At 32.4% G+C, this 15926-nt stretch overlaps 1 protein-coding gene across 12 annotated transcripts in view; it reads left to right on the top strand.

Annotated features, from left to right (window-relative positions):
• The window catches only part of ADD1 (adducin 1), a 100612-nt gene that overhangs the window by 57883 nt on the left and 26803 nt on the right, over positions 1–15926 (top strand). For all 12 annotated transcript variants that reach the window (XM_051965817.1, XM_051965809.1, XM_051965811.1 and 9 more), the window contains exons 4-9: positions 1073–1224; positions 9247–9327; positions 9630–9779; positions 11755–11898; positions 13131–13229; positions 14583–14759. In XM_051965817.1, coding sequence (XP_051821777.1) covers positions 1073–1224; positions 9247–9327; positions 9630–9779; positions 11755–11898; positions 13131–13229; positions 14583–14759 — 803 coding nt within the window. The remainder of the gene's footprint in view (positions 1–1072; positions 1225–9246; positions 9328–9629; positions 9780–11754; positions 11899–13130; positions 13230–14582; positions 14760–15926) is intronic.

Below are 15926 nucleotides of genomic sequence, written 5' to 3'. Positions count from 1 at the left end.
TGATCTATTGCAAGAGATATTAGCTTCCTCCTGAGCTTCCATCTTCTATTCCTTCCTTTCTTCTTTGTGTTCCCTAAATCAGAAGTTGTCAGATACGGTTGAACCATAAAACATTGCTTCAGAATCTTTAGTGACTTCCTTTTTTTTTTCCTTTAGAATAAAATTCATACACTTCAATTTGTCATTTTAAACAGTTCATGTTCTATCTTCATTCCACTCTTCCAAACTTATTTCATATTACATTTTTTTTCATGCAATGTACCTTCATCGTCTGCTTATTTTCTAAATTTAGCCTCAGTGGTGCAGCAGATAAGAGTACTGGGTCTGAGGCCAGGAAGCATGAGTTCAAACAGAATTCAGACACTTAACTGGTTTTGTGACCCTAGGCAAGTCACTTAATCCTGTTTGTTTTATTTTCCTTATCTATAAAATGAACTGGAGATGGAAATGGCAAACCACTTTACTATCTTTGCCAAGAAAATTCCTAATGGGACCAAGAAGAATTGGACATGACTGAAAAAAAGACTGAATGGCAAATAACAACTTATATGTTTATGACTTTGCCAGGCTGTGTAATATGACTGGAATGAATTTTCTTCTCATTTATAACTCTTAAAATACTAGCTTTCTTCAAGTACATGCCCTCTGAGAGGAAAGGGTCAAACTAAAAGGCTTCTTTCTGAGTTATTATCTGGCTCTAACCCTGTGGTCCTGTAGTTCAATAGGAAATGTTTCCTAATTCCTTGCATAATCATTTACATTCTGTATTCTTTTCCCTCCATTCCTCCATAGAAAGTAAATTATTTTATGGATGAAATTTTAAAAATTTTTTTGTAAGTCTCAGAACCTAGCAAAGTACCTTGCACATTGCAGACAGTTAATAAATTCTTGTGGGATGATATTGAATTTTATTAACTTTTGTAAGCCCCAATTTTCTCAGCCATAAAATTGAGATAGTAATTTTGATATTATGTATCTTCCAAGTTAGTTGTGATCAATTGACATATAAAAAGTCATTATTTGAATTTGAGCAAAAATACTAAATCTTTTCCTTTGTTTCTTATCATTTCAGGTCTTGGCATGGTGACACCAGTGAATGATCTTAGGGGATCTGATTCAATTGCATACGATAAAGGAGAGAAATTATTACGATGTAAATTGGCAGCTTTTTACAGATTAGCAGATCTTTTTGGGTGGTCCCAGCTCATTTACAATCATATAACAGTAAGTATTGAATCAGGTATGCCATATGGAGCCCCACCTTACCTTCCAAGTCTGAGTTACAGTAAGTGGTGAAAGGATCTGCCTTTCTGGTTGTGTTGTTGTTGAATCGTGTCTGACCCCAGTTGGAATTTTCTTGGCAAAGATACTGGAGTGGTTTGCTATTTCCTTCTTTAGCATATTTTACAGATGAGGAAACAGAGTCAACCAGATTAAGGAACTTGTCCAGGGTCATAAGACTAATAAGTGTCGGAGGTCAGGTTTGAACTCAGGAAGATTCAACTTTCTGACTGCGGGACCAGCATTTTGTGCATTATGGTGCCCCCTAGCGGTTCTTTTGGTTGTTTAGAAGGAAACAAATAGAACTTTAATCAATTTGGTTTGAATTAGATTTTAAAAGGAATCATAATGAAATGTAATTCTTCAAAATTTGAAATACTTTTGTCTTTTGTTCTACATATAATTGCTTAAATTACTTTTGTTTAAAAGCCCATTTTTTTTTAAGAATTTTTTTTTTCCATTGAGTCTGCTTATTCTTCAGTTCACCTAAATTCTTTAGCCATTATAATGTTAGAGAAAGATACCCATCTCCCAAGCTCTGTACCCTGTGACAGTGGGATCATTTATTCTACCACTTATGTCAGCTCTCTTCATTGTGACAAGATGAATGATTATGGTCATCTGTAGTTCATTGTTCTTGTATAAATAAACTTTGATGCTAATTGGTCCTCTATAATAGAGGGGTTGTGAAAATCTTGCAGCTTTAATAAGATATAGAGGTTATTATTTTGATGACAGAACTGTTCTTTTTTTTGTGGACTTTTCAAATGTTACATACTAGTAGTCCTCCTTATTATATATATATATATAACACTTTAAAAGATTCAAGTTTTTGTTAGATAATAAATATTTTTGTAACTTTGAAATTTCCCCTTTCATTGATTTGGCTTAGAATGTGGCAAAAACCAAAGCATAACTGACTTCTTAACCTTATTGTATGCATAAAGACCTATGGTTTCTCAATGTGAAAATTCTGTCTGCCAAGGTACATGCCTATGCTTCTGTAATTTCTAGTCCTAAGAGTTACCTGAGATTCTAAGAAGCTTGTGACTTGTTGCCCATCACATATCTAGGAAGCAGCAGGAACTATTCTGAAACCAGATCTTCCTGATTCCAAAGTCAGCATTTTATTCACTACACCTTTTATCAGTTCTTATTATAAAGTAAAAATGAAACAGCAGAGAAAAGAATCTGTAGACTGGCATTAGGTTATGAAAAATAATATTTTTGTCTTTGGAAAAGAAAGTAGGAGATAAAGGAAAAATACAGAATCTCCTTTTAGGAAAGAGTGTATTTTAAATTTTTTAGAAGTATTTCGCTCTGAATTCTGGTTCTGATTCAGTAAAAACTTATTAACTTATTGTGTGTTAGGCTCTGGGGCAGATACAAAATTCAGTTATGGTGGAGAACTTGCCCTCTTAGAACTTAGATTCTTTTAGGATAATTTCTAGATAGCTAATTACAGGGTGTCCCAAAGTTGTAATGCAATTTTAAATTTTAATATGTGATAAACAATGTTAGGTTATGAGGTCATAAATTATAAATCATTACTGATAATCAGAAAAGTATGAATGAAAGAATAGATTGCCATTAATGACTGATCCAAATTCCTTTTTGTTGACTGCCCACTATATTTAGCCCTAGACCTTTTAAAGCTGAGCTTGTTTCTTTGCCAGATCCTGGCAATATTAGTTTTCCAAAAGCACTGGTCATTGTGGTTTCTGGCAATTTGGTGTTTGCCTCTTCCAGGTACTGCATTATCTGGTCTCTCCCTGTGTGCTCCCTTGCCTTTTTTTTTTTCTTTTGATCATTTTGATGATTTTAGTGTATTATGTACTGAACTTTCTGGATAGTCAATAGAAGTGTCCTCAGTGGAACCACTGTTGAAGATAAATAAGAGTTAGCATAGCTTAATGGAAGTAGTGGTACCAAATGTAGAGTCAGGAAGCCTTTGGGCCTTCATCTACATTCTGACAATCTCTGACATAGGAAAGCCATTCCATCTTTCTGAGTTTCTTCATCTCTGAAATATATATAAAACAGAGGTGTTAAACTCCAAATCCAAGTTTTCAACCTAGAACCTAATTGCCTGAACTAGATTAAAATGTAAATGAAAAATATTTAACAAAAAAAATAAATAAAAATGCAGTGCAACTTAGATAATGTTGATGTCAATATGAAATCCTATTTGTATTTGAGTTTAACATTACTGATATATAAAGTAACACTTATACTACCAACTTCACATCATTTTCAAGTTACCATTATTAATATGAATAAATTCAATTATAGAATCTCAGCCTTAGAAGAGATTTTAGAGGTCTATTTCAGTCTCCACTTAAAAATACAAACTCTTTATAAAATATCTTCAATATATTATCACCTTGTCCTACTCAAATAGGAAATTTGCTACCATTTTGGGTGGACTTTTCTTCAACTCCATCACTCAGTAAATATTTATTAAAGTCCCTACTATGATCAGTCATTTTGTGCTAAGCCCTGAGAATATCACTATTGTTTGCAGTCTTGGGGAAGAGAGGGAAGAGAGAAAAATTTGGAACTCAAAATCTTATAAAAAATAAATGTTGATAACTATCTTTACATGCAAATTGGAAAAATTAAAATATTAACCCCCCCAAAAAAACAAACAAACAAACAAACAATCAAAACCAATCCTTGCCCTCAAGAACTTATGGTCTAATGAGACCACATACAAAATGGCAGTCTAGGAAACCTCAGAGACAATGATGTCTGCATTCATGATATTACGGGTTAGCCAGTGATGACTGTGCTGATGGTGTCACAAAGGGTCCAGATGTGGCCACTGGTGGTGGTGACCACTGGGAGTCAGTGCAAAGGCATCCTGGGATGGAGATAGTATATGTACCAAAAAGCTGCATTACTTTTCTCTGGAAAATTGAAGAATTCCTTGAATTAGAAACAATATAGTCAATTCTAGTCCCTGTCATCCTTAACATAAAGGGGAAAAGATTAGGGTATGTAGTTGATTCAAGTTCTCAGACATAGACTCACTAGAATTTATTTTTGTTCTGTTAGTGAGAAAATAAACTAACTTCAAATTCTATGGTTGCTCCTGTTATATCTTGCTCTCCTGATTCCTAATTTCCCTTCATTTCTAAGGAGCTTAGGGATCATTTAGTGCAACCTTATCATATGAAAGTAAAAACAGAGTACTGCCTCTTTAATCAGAAACTGATTAAATCTATCACAGTTTTTCTTTAACTGACCATGGTTTTTCTTTAACTGACCATGGGATAGCAAACTATCCATCTATGCAACTAGTTCTACTAACTTGTCAGTGAATTTAAAAAAAAAAAATCTATCAACACAAGTGTAGTTTCCATCATTTAAAAAAAAAAATCAGTTGTACTTATGTTCCTTTTCTTAGTTTTTTTTAATCCATTCTATTAAATTTGGAAGTGGATTTGGTCAGAAATTGAAGACTTACATTTAACAGCTACTTTAATAAAGGCATATTAGTGTAGCATTAGCTAGAAGTGGTAAGAAGTAGACATAGAAGTTACTTTGAGTCAATTAAATTTAATTTTTATTTAATTGAGGTTAGGATCCAGATGGAGAAAAGCTAGGCACATAGCAAGAGAAGCAGATTACCTGATTCACATTCACATCCCACATGCTCAGCTGGTATCTTTGAAAGGTTAAGAGAAATACCCCCAGCATTCCTTTTTTTTTGAATAGACTTCTTTGTGTTGATGTTAAAGGGGGAGATCTTTGCAGAGTTACATTGGATGAAGAGGCATGGATAGATTGTGATATGCATTGTTGAACTGAGAATACTCACATCTTTGAGATCACAGATCCATTGAAATGTGGGAGTTTTAGTCTTAGAAGAAAGTTACTCTTGTGATTTTAACCTGATTCTGTCTCTTTAGTCTCTACTGCTGACTTTTATGAGATGAATTTCCTTCCCTTCAGATATAATTTCTTATACTCTTTTAAACTGAAGGGATGTGAAGGGACAGCACAGATCCTTATCCCTAAGAAGATTACAATTAAATAGGATCATGAGAAGTAGGATATATAAAGATAAAATGTGATAATGGTAAAGAAGAGATCCAGATGAAGAAAAGTTGAAAAAAGAAAGTCCACTTCACTGAGGAAATCAGTCATTTCTTTTTTTTTTTTTTTTTTAGAATAAATGTCTTAACTTCACCCTCATTGAAGAATCAACAAAGTGCTCAAAGAATACCCACTTAAGATATTTTGAATTAAGAGAAAAAATTAAGACTATTGCCTAATTTTGTTTTATGTTTTAATAAGAACAAAGATGGACTAAAAATAGAAGGTATAAGGTTAATGGTGACGTTTGTATTTTAAAAAATACCAGGAAAACATCTTATTTATTTGGAAACGCCTAAGAAAGAACAGAATACTAAGTTATAATATGCATGTTTCATAAAAAATAAATCTTGGTAGACTAATAATTGAAAGAAATGGGTGTGTTTCATTTGGAGAAGAATAGACTAGAAGAGGAAATTTGACACTCAGTTATTTAACTTTCAGTGTCACAAATATTTGAATAACTACCTTCTGCAAGTTATCATCATATAGAAGGCTTATTAAACTTATCTTAATAACTTCCTGTTAGAATAGACTTCTTATCTACTGTTCTATAATGATAGGCATTAAAGTGGGCCGATTTCAGCTCAGAACAAGATCATCCTTTCTAACAAGTAGAGCTAAAAATGAGAGGGGATTTTTAGAAAATAGTGAACTCTTTGTCACTAATGTCCATCTGAAAGAGAGAGATTTTCCATGAAAAATTTCTCAATTCCACTATAGACTTAACTAGACCTGGAAGATCCCAAATTCTTTGATTTTACTTGTTACTCCAACATTAGAAAATTAATTCATAAGTAATGTAATTCACTCTGACCTTTAGAAAGACTTTCAACTGTATCAAAGAATAGTCTGTAATAAATTCAGAAAATATTCAGTTCAACCAATGTTTATTAAGTACCCATTATCTATATTGGGTTAGCCTTTGGGAAATATAAAGACAGAAACGAAAAAGGTCCTGCTCTCAGGAGACTTATAGTCTACTTTAAGGATACATCATGTACACAGATAAGCATAATACCAGGAGGGACAGTTAAATGTATTTATTTTAATATAGTATCAAGAATTTTTAAAAATATAAACTTAGCCATATTAACAGAATTTGTTGCAAATATTCTTGTGTTTGTTTATTGTATGCTTTGTAAAAGCTTTAGAATATTTTATAAATGTTTTTTAAACTCATTACCTCACACCTAAACTATTGCCATAGTTTTCTGGTGGGTCTCCCTGACTAATCATGGATTCCTTTGGTAGTATATTAAAGCTTATTGTGCTTATAAATGCTCTAAATAGAATTACACAGGAACCCAAAGGTTAGTGAAAATGAAGGAGGATTTTTCCCCTATTAAAGTTCATGGAACCCCTGAAATCTAGGGATCTTGGATGTCAAGTTAATGATTCATTATAGATGATAGTTCCTAAGCAGCGACTTGAGGGAAGCTAGTATTCCAAGAGATCTGAGAAACAATCTGCGAAGTCACAGAGCTATAAAGAAAATAATTGCCTCTGACATTGTATTTGAGTCATTTGGCTGAAATTTAGAGAGCATCAAGAGACACAATATGAAATTAATCTGGAAAGCTAAGTGAAAACTAGATAATAGAGGGTTTTAAATGCCAAACTGAGAAAGGAGTTTCTGTTTTATCATGAAGGCAATAAGGAGCACACTGAAAATTATTGAGCAGGCAATTGCCATGGTCTGACCTATATCTAGTTGTATAGATTTGTCAGTTGTTTAGGGAATATATTAGAAAGAAGAGAGATGAGAAACAAGGAGAACAATTGGGAAGCTATTACAATAAAGCAGAGAAAAATGATGAAGCCCTAAAATATGGTAGTGGACATTTGAATGGATAAAGGGAAACAAATGAGAGATTTTGTGGAAGTAGAATTGACAATACTGGCAACTATCTCTGTGATTTGGTATTTTAGTATGAGATGGATGAGTTGACCATAGAACATAATGGAGGAGCCCCTCTGATATAATATAATTTTGTTAAAATTATAATGAGTTTTGTCTTTTACTGTTTTTTGGTTTTTTAAATTCAGTATAACCTTATCAAAATTAATGACTTGGTTTTAATTACCAAATAAGTAGGACTGTCTAAAAGTGAAATGGGCTGACTTGTGAGGGTATAAGTTCCCCATCATTGGAGATTTTCAAGTGGAAACAAAAGGGAGGTTTTAGAAGCAAAAGTTGGACTAAGATATTTTCCAATTGAGAGGTTCTCTGAATCTTGATACATCAGGGCAATTTACTTTACTCTTTTTTCCCCTCAAAAGTATTTTATTTTTCCAATTACATGTAAAGAAAGTTTTCAACATTCATTTTTATAAGATTTTGAGTTCCAGATTTTTTTTCCTCCCTGCCTTACCTCTTCCCTCCCTAAGACAATAAGCAATCTGATATAGGTTATATGTGTACAATCATTTAAAACATATTTCTGTATTAGTTATGTTGTGAAAAAAAAATCAGAACAAAAAAGGTGAAAATAATATGCTTTGATCCACATTTAGTTCCCATTCTTTGAATTCAGATGACATTTTCCATCTCAATTCTATTGGACTTGTCTTGGTTCACTAATTTGCTGAGAAAAACTAAATCTAGTCAGTTATCACACAGTCTTGCTGTTATTGTGTACAACATTTTCCTGGCTCTTCTCACTTCACTCAGCAGCAGTTCATGTAAGTCCAAGCATTTCTGAAATCATCCTGCTCATCATTTCTTACAGAACCAAATATTCCCTTACATTCATATATTATAACTTATTCAGCTGATGGGTAGCCACTCCCGGCTGATGGGCAAACCACTCAGTTTCCAGTTTCTTACTACAACAAAAAAAGCTGCTACAAACATTTTTGCACATGAAGGGTTCTTTTCCTTCTTTTGTGATCCCTTTAGGATAGAGACTCAGGAGAGGACACCTTTATTGATAATGCTTTTGGTATACCACAACTAACCCTTGTAACATAGAAAGGATAATTGTAGTTTATTGGTAGGAATGCCAATGATATGGGATACAAGTTGGCTATATGGCCACTGAGGTATTAACTCTGAAGTTGTACAATTTTGCAATTGAGGTTTTAAAAAGAAGAAACAATTTCACCCCTTCCTATTTATAGTTTTTTAAAAACATCAACTGCAAAACTGTAGAACCTCAGAGTTAGTACTTCAAAGGTTATGTAGCCCAACTAGTACCTAAATATGATCCATTACTTCACCCAACTTGTATCCCATATCAGGGTATTGAGCCAGTTCATTCAGGATTCTTGGCCATTCAGGATCTTGAGGTCATTTATGTTCAGCATATGCTGCTTTTATACATATGCTTTTGTATACAAAAATGTCTCAGCATGACGTTTCCCCCCTACTGTGCCAATCATTGACAAGAAGAATGAGACAAAACAGCATAAAGATTTAATCTCCACTATCTAGAACCTGCCTTCTCTTATCTCCTTTTCAGGTCTGCCTACCATTTCTATTTCTCTTACGTACCCATACATCTTGATTTAAATCCTCATTCCTTCCTCCCCTCCTTGAAAGTACCCCTGAGAGAGAAAAGCCAAACAGCATTATTTTCCCTTTTCCACTCCTCCTTGGATATACCCAGTTAATTGGCTGCAGGTCGGATACAAAATGTGTTTCTCCCACTTTTGTCATCAAGGGCTTCATTTAGAAAGTATAAATAACAATAAAAATCTAAAGGAATTTATCTCAGTTATTCTGCATAGAAGTCACTAAAATATATATTAAATAACTAAGTTAAGAATTAACATTTTTCCATCATATGCTTTTTGTATAAAAGAAGCATAACAAATGTTTTTAGTGGAATGTTGAACTGATTCTAACATTTTTTCTTCTAGGCAAGAGTAAATTCTGAGCAAGAACACTTTCTTATTGTACCTTTTGGACTTCTTTATAGTGAAGTGACAGCATCCAGTTTGGTAAGTGATAATCCTTTTTGTAAATACCCAAAATACATATGCAAATCATACCAGGAAGTTAAATATTTCATAAATATTTGCTAAACTTCTTAGGAAACTAGAAAAGAGTTACTGATTGCATTTTGTTTAGTTAACCTAATTTGGAGATGTATGATCATAATCAAAAGTTATAATCATAGAAAAATTAAATTGAGGTATATTAAATTTTTATTTATAATTTATTCATATTTATTTATTATTTATTTATATTTATTTATTATTTTATATATTATACTTATATATAATTTATTTATAATTTTAAGGTTAAAATCAACCTTCAAGGAGATGTAGTTGATCGTGGAAGCACTAATCTAGGAGTGAATCAAGCTGGTTTTGTATTGCACTCTGCCATTTATGCTGCTCGGCCTGATATTAAGTGTGTTGTTCATATACATACACCTGCAGGGGCAGCGGTAAGTGTATTTATTATAATGTAGCATCAAGAATTTTTAAAAGTGTAAACTTAGCCATATTAACAGAATTTGTTGCAAATGTTCTTGTTTGTTTATTGTATTGTAAAAGCTTTAGAATATTTTATAAATGTTTTAAAAACCCATTACCTCACACCTAAACTATTGCCATCACTTTCTGGTGAGTGGGCTCTTCACTCTTCCACTCAGCTGCCAAAGTAATTTTCCTAAAGCATAGGCCTGACTTTGACATACACACCCTCCTCAATAAACTCCAGGGGCTTCCTGGGGTAAATACAAAATGCTGTAGCATTTAAAGCCCTTTACAACCCACGTGAGCTTTTCCTACCTTTTTAATCCCTATCAGATTATTCTCCTCTATCTACTCTACAATCCAGCTACACTTGCCTTTTTTATGTTCCATATACAATATTTTATCTTATGATTCCATGCTCTTTCATTAGCTATCCTCCATCTTTGGAATGTCCTTCTTCATTTTAGTTTTGAACAACTCTAACTTTTAGTAAGTTCTTCCTAATATTTAGCTCTAATTTGTAGCTTCCATCAATAGATCGTATTTATACTTTCTAATGCCAAACAGAAGTCTGTTTACAGTTACTCATGATAATCCTTCAATTTAACTATTTGAAAAAGTCAGTCCTCTTTCTCTCAAGTCAGAGGTTCTTAATCTTTTTTTAATTTTATGGACCATTTACTTCAATAATGTTTTAAGTGTATAAAATAAAACTCATAGTATTATCAGGCATTACAAAACAAATTATTTTGAAATAGTTATCAAAATATTTTAAAAAGAAATTAACATTTTACCAGAACCATTAAGGCAAGAAATGCTGCAAATGTGCACACTACTTTCTAATATAATGTGCATGAAAAACTAATACTTTTAGAATGTTTCTTTGAATTAATAAGTTAATTATACTTTAATAATATCTTCTTTGTGGGAGTCAAAGTGCTGATTTGATGTTAGAGGATCATGAATGCTTTTATTTTCAATTCATTTATTGGGATGTTTGGTTTGTTGATATGTTTGTTTGAGTCTTTTGTCTTTGTACATCTGTATCTGATTGGTGGCCAAAATGATTCCCAGTACAGAGATGTAGATGGATTTTACTGATTTTTATGTGACTGACATAATTTTTCTTAAAAGGGATATGCACATTTTTAAGGTTATCTAACGATTCCTGGATTTTTAGAGATGAAATTTCCTGTCAATTTTTGAAGCTTATTATTATGAAAGAAGTTAAATTGGAACTTGTTCTTCTAGATTGCTTCCTCAGTAGCTTTATAAGAATGTGAAGCCTATTATAGAATAAATTATGTGTGTTCTGGAAAACACTTGGGTATCCCCAGGAAATGAAATATCAATATTCTAAAGCAAGCCCATAGCACAATTTTAAAATTTTGGGGAAACTTTTAGTGAGAGGATATGCTATTTTAGTATGTGATAATTTGTACTTTTAATGAATCTCAATCTGATTTATATCATGAATAGCTAAGCAAGAAGTTTGAAAAGCTTATTTTTGAAGGCTGATTGTAATGATGGATTTTGTTGATGAGGATTAAACCTCAATTCTTCTCAATTTCACGCTTTTAATTATTTAATGAAGGAAAAATTGCAAGGTGAGGATTTTTTAAAAGAATATTTCCTTTTTTTTTTGATAGGAAGATTGTTGGGTGGCAAAGGACAGATGTAGTGGATTAGAGTATGGGAACATGATTTGTAGCAAGAAGAGGGATATAAAAAGAACCAGAGGAAAGCTCCAATATCCTATATTATCTATGAAGGACTTATAGAAAGTCTTAGACAAGAATTACGTAAAATGCTAAAGATTTGAAATGTTTATGATCTGTACCAATGTAGTACCAAACTGATAAAGTCATAATTTATTAGGGGAAAATAAACCATATTTAGGCCTTGTTTTATGTCAATATTAATTGAATGTTTCATTTTATTTAGGTTTCTGCAATGAAATGTGGTCTCTTGCCAATCTCACCAGAAGCACTTTCTCTTGGAGAAGTGGCTTATCATGACTATCATGGAATTTTGGTGGATGATGAAGAAAAAGTATTGATTCAGAAAAATTTAGGACCTAAAAGCAAGGTCAGTAAATACTGGATAATAAAGAATGGGGAAAATTTTCTAATTTTTTTTATTAATTTTTATTTGTTTATTATGAATTTAAACATCAACTAATATGAATATCTTGTTCAAAAAGAAAATTGGATCCCATTACACTTTTTGTTTTTTTAAGTGTATATTAAATTTAAGCAGGGCTACAGCTCTACTAATTTTTATCCCCTTCTGAATGTCCTTCTGCCTTTCTTCTATCTTTAAAAAAATATTTTATTCATTCATTTCTTTTCTTTTTATCACTGTCACTTCCTATTTATTCCATTTGTACAGAAATTAAAAGCTCTCCCTTATAACAAATAAGCATAGTAGAGCAAAAAAAAAATTCATATCTTGGCCTTGTCTAAATGTTTCTCTTTTATTCGGCACTTCTACTGCATCATCACTCTATTGAGATGAGAGATATATTTCATAATTAATAATTCTGAATTCTTGATTGATCATTGTTATTCAATTTTTGTTTTTTCAAATTTGCCATCTTTTCCATTATTGTAATTGTATAAATTGTTATCTTGTACCTATTTACTCTGTATCAGTACATATGAGTTTTCTCAGTTTTCTCTGAATTCATTCTTCTAAATATATCCATTTTTCTTCCCTCCCATACATTTCCTCCTCCTTCCAATTCTTGAAGTATAAAATAACTGTACTGTTGTTCCTAAATGGGATATGGTAAGCTCCCCCCTAGGATCTCACCCCTGTATGTTTCAGAACCAAAGTGCCCCTACCTGGTCACCACTCCCTTAAATGAGAGAAGGACTTGTCTTTGCTTTTGTATTTGTATCCCCAGCCCATAACCCAATGATTGTCAGGGGGCAAGTGCTTAATAAGTGACTTTTAATTCATTCATTCATTATATTCATATACCATAATTTGTCTTATCCACTCCTTAGTTGTTGAGTATTCAATTTGTTTTCAGTTCTTTTCTATATCAAAAAAATTTACTTTTAAGTATTTTTTTTTTTAATGTATGTGACCTTTCCCTCTGTCTTTGACATCTTTGGGTTATATGCCTACTCGTTATATAGGCTGGTCAAAGAATATACACAGTTTGATAATTTCTTGATTATGGTTTCAAATTGCTTTCTAAATTTATAGCAAGATCAATAATGTATTAATGTATGGCTGCTCCCCAGCCCAAATTTCATTTTCCTTTTTTTATCCCCTTCTAGTTAACCATTTATAATTCATTCTTCCCTTAGGTTCTTATTCTCAGGAATCATGGCCTAGTATCAGTTGGAGAAACTGTTGAAGAGGCATTCTACTATATACATAATCTTGTGGTAGCCTGTGAGATCCAGGTAAGTAATGAGCACTTTATTTTAATTCATGTTTTTACTTAGAAGTTTCTAGTAGAAGAGAAATTACATGGGAATATTTGAGTTTATTTCACAGAACGTGAGGACAGTTTAAAAAGGTAGTATCCTTGCTGAAATTAAGCTCATAATATTGGAAATTTAAATGAATAAAGCCAATAATACAGAGTTCTTCACATAAAAGTTAATTATTAAATATTTCTTGAATGAATAAATGCTTTATGACTTCCTGTTGTACAAATGCCACGTCTTGACAGTATTTTCCCCAATTAATCTAGCACAGAAGTGATCTCTGTCTTCTGAAACTTAACACATTCTACCTCATATTAATAGTAATTTCTGTGTTCATATATATTTTTTCCTCCTAGACTATAGAGCACACGCTGGAGATCATGCCTTAATCATTTTTCTGTATACCCTGTCTTTACACTTAGTGCAGTGCATTATGTATAGGCCACATCACTTAACATTTGTTAAATCATTCTTTGCATTCCACATGACACCTGACATAGTCTCTTTAAAATAGCACGTTTGAATGTTTATTGAATGAATGAACAAAATCTGGAATAGTAAATATAAAAAGTTTACCATCCAACAAGTGGCTACAAAAAAGGCATACTTCATACATCTTTTATAAGGACTTTGTTTTCTTATATTTGGCATCAAATCTGAACATTACATTGTTCAGGCTTACTTTTTGAAGACTAGTCCTTTAAACTTTGTATTACTATTTTGTGAATTCAAAAGATCTTTGATTTGATCAGCCCAGGGTATCTCCTCCCAGATGCACATAAACCGTTTTTTATGCTTTTGTGACTTAACTTTGACAAAAAAATCCTTCACTTGATGAATGTCAGAGAAGGAGCCTTACCACACTTAACTACGATGTTATTTAAACAATATGAGCCTTTCGAGAATGGTAGGGCATGCCATTTTACACTGAGTATAAGTTTTAAGAATTCAGTCACCTGAATGAACTGTTGAACAGTGGAGTAGAATTTTAGTTTAGAATTACCTCTTTATGTTTAGTGAGTTACTTGCCTTCTTAAAACCCAACAATAGAAGAACACAGAATGCCTGACTTAGAATCAGGAAGACCTAGATTCAAATCCTGCTCTAATATTTCTCTAATACTTCCCATTTATGTGATCATCATAAATTATTTAACTTCTCTTTGATTTTTATACTGAATCATAGGTAAATCTGAATTGGTGAGAGGAGTTACTATGTTGAGTTCTCTGCACTGATGAATCATAGATATTTCACTATTCAGCTAATTCTCTTGGTTTAACACAGATCAAACTATTGATTTGATTTTTTTTCTTTTTCGGGGTACAGGTTCGAACACTGGCCAGTGCAGGAGGACCTGACAATTTGGTCCTATTAGATCCTGGAAAATACAAAGCTAAATCTCGTTCTCCTGAGTCTCCAGTAGGAGAGGGAACTGGATCACATCCCAAATGGCAGATTGGAGAACAGGAATTTGAAGCCCTCATGAGAATGCTTGATAATTTGGTAAGACAAATGCTAACTCTTTATTCTCTTTTTTCAAAAGCACAAACTTTCACACTAGTGAATTGTTTTTCTTGTTTTTTGTTTTTTTGCTGAGGCAATTGGGGTTAAATGACTTGCCCAGGGTCACACAGTTAGAAAGTGTTAAGTGTCTGAGGTTAAATTTGAACTCAGGTCCTCCTGACTTCAGAGCTGGTGCCACCTAACTGCCCTTTGCTTTTCTTTTTTTTAGAATGTAGCACAAAAGTACAGCAAGTCAAGTATAGCATTTCAAAAATGTCTTAATGTGCTGTATCTTAGATAAGCAGTTCTTAACCTTTTTGGTCTTAAGATTACACACACACACACACACACACACACACACGTATATATTTACATCTATACCTATATGGCTATATCTCAATCTCTCCATGATCCCAAGGGGATTTTGTTCATATAGGTTATATCTATCAATATTTTCCTTAATGGAAGTTCAAACTTATAAATTTTTTAAATCCTCATTTTAAAATAGTAAATTTACTATTTAACATTATATGAAAAATAAGTATATATTCTAAAACATAGGAAGTTAAGTCATTGTTTGGGTCTAGCTAGCCCTATCTAGACTTCATAAATAGATTTTCAGAAAAAAAAGTCTTGATTTATTTATAAGATGTGAATGACTACTTAATATCTTATATGTATGTATAAGTCTTATGATAATTAAACAATTGAATTCATTTTTTTCATTTGAGGTAATTCATAGCTTTGTGGAAAGAGCACTGAATTTAGTACTAGAAAGTATAATTTGAATAGGTTTACTCACTAATCTGTGATTAGGTCACTTTTCTGAGCTCCAGTCCCTTATCTGAAAATGAATAATAATAATATTTTCTATGTCTATAGTGTTGTTGTGTGTGTATCAGATAAGATAATATGTGGAAAGCACTTTACAAATTTGAACTACTTTTGTGATTAATATAAATAATAATATTATACCACACTAACTCTGACTTGATTAGAGCCTGTTAGAATTTAAAAATAAGATTTTTTACATGATGTTTTCATCAACATTTTAATCTCTCTGAAAATATGGCAAATTATTATCAATAAGTCTGTGAATTGAAGGAGTAGAAATTGTGTGGAAGTAAGTAGAGAGTGACTGTCCTAATGATGCTTTCTATAGAGCCG

This window comes from Antechinus flavipes, chromosome 6 (assembly GCF_016432865.1).
Source record: "Antechinus flavipes isolate AdamAnt ecotype Samford, QLD, Australia chromosome 6, AdamAnt_v2, whole genome shotgun sequence".
Taxonomy (NCBI): Eukaryota; Metazoa; Chordata; class Mammalia; order Dasyuromorphia; family Dasyuridae; genus Antechinus; species Antechinus flavipes.
This window is presented reverse-complemented; position numbering and strand designations above follow the sequence as displayed.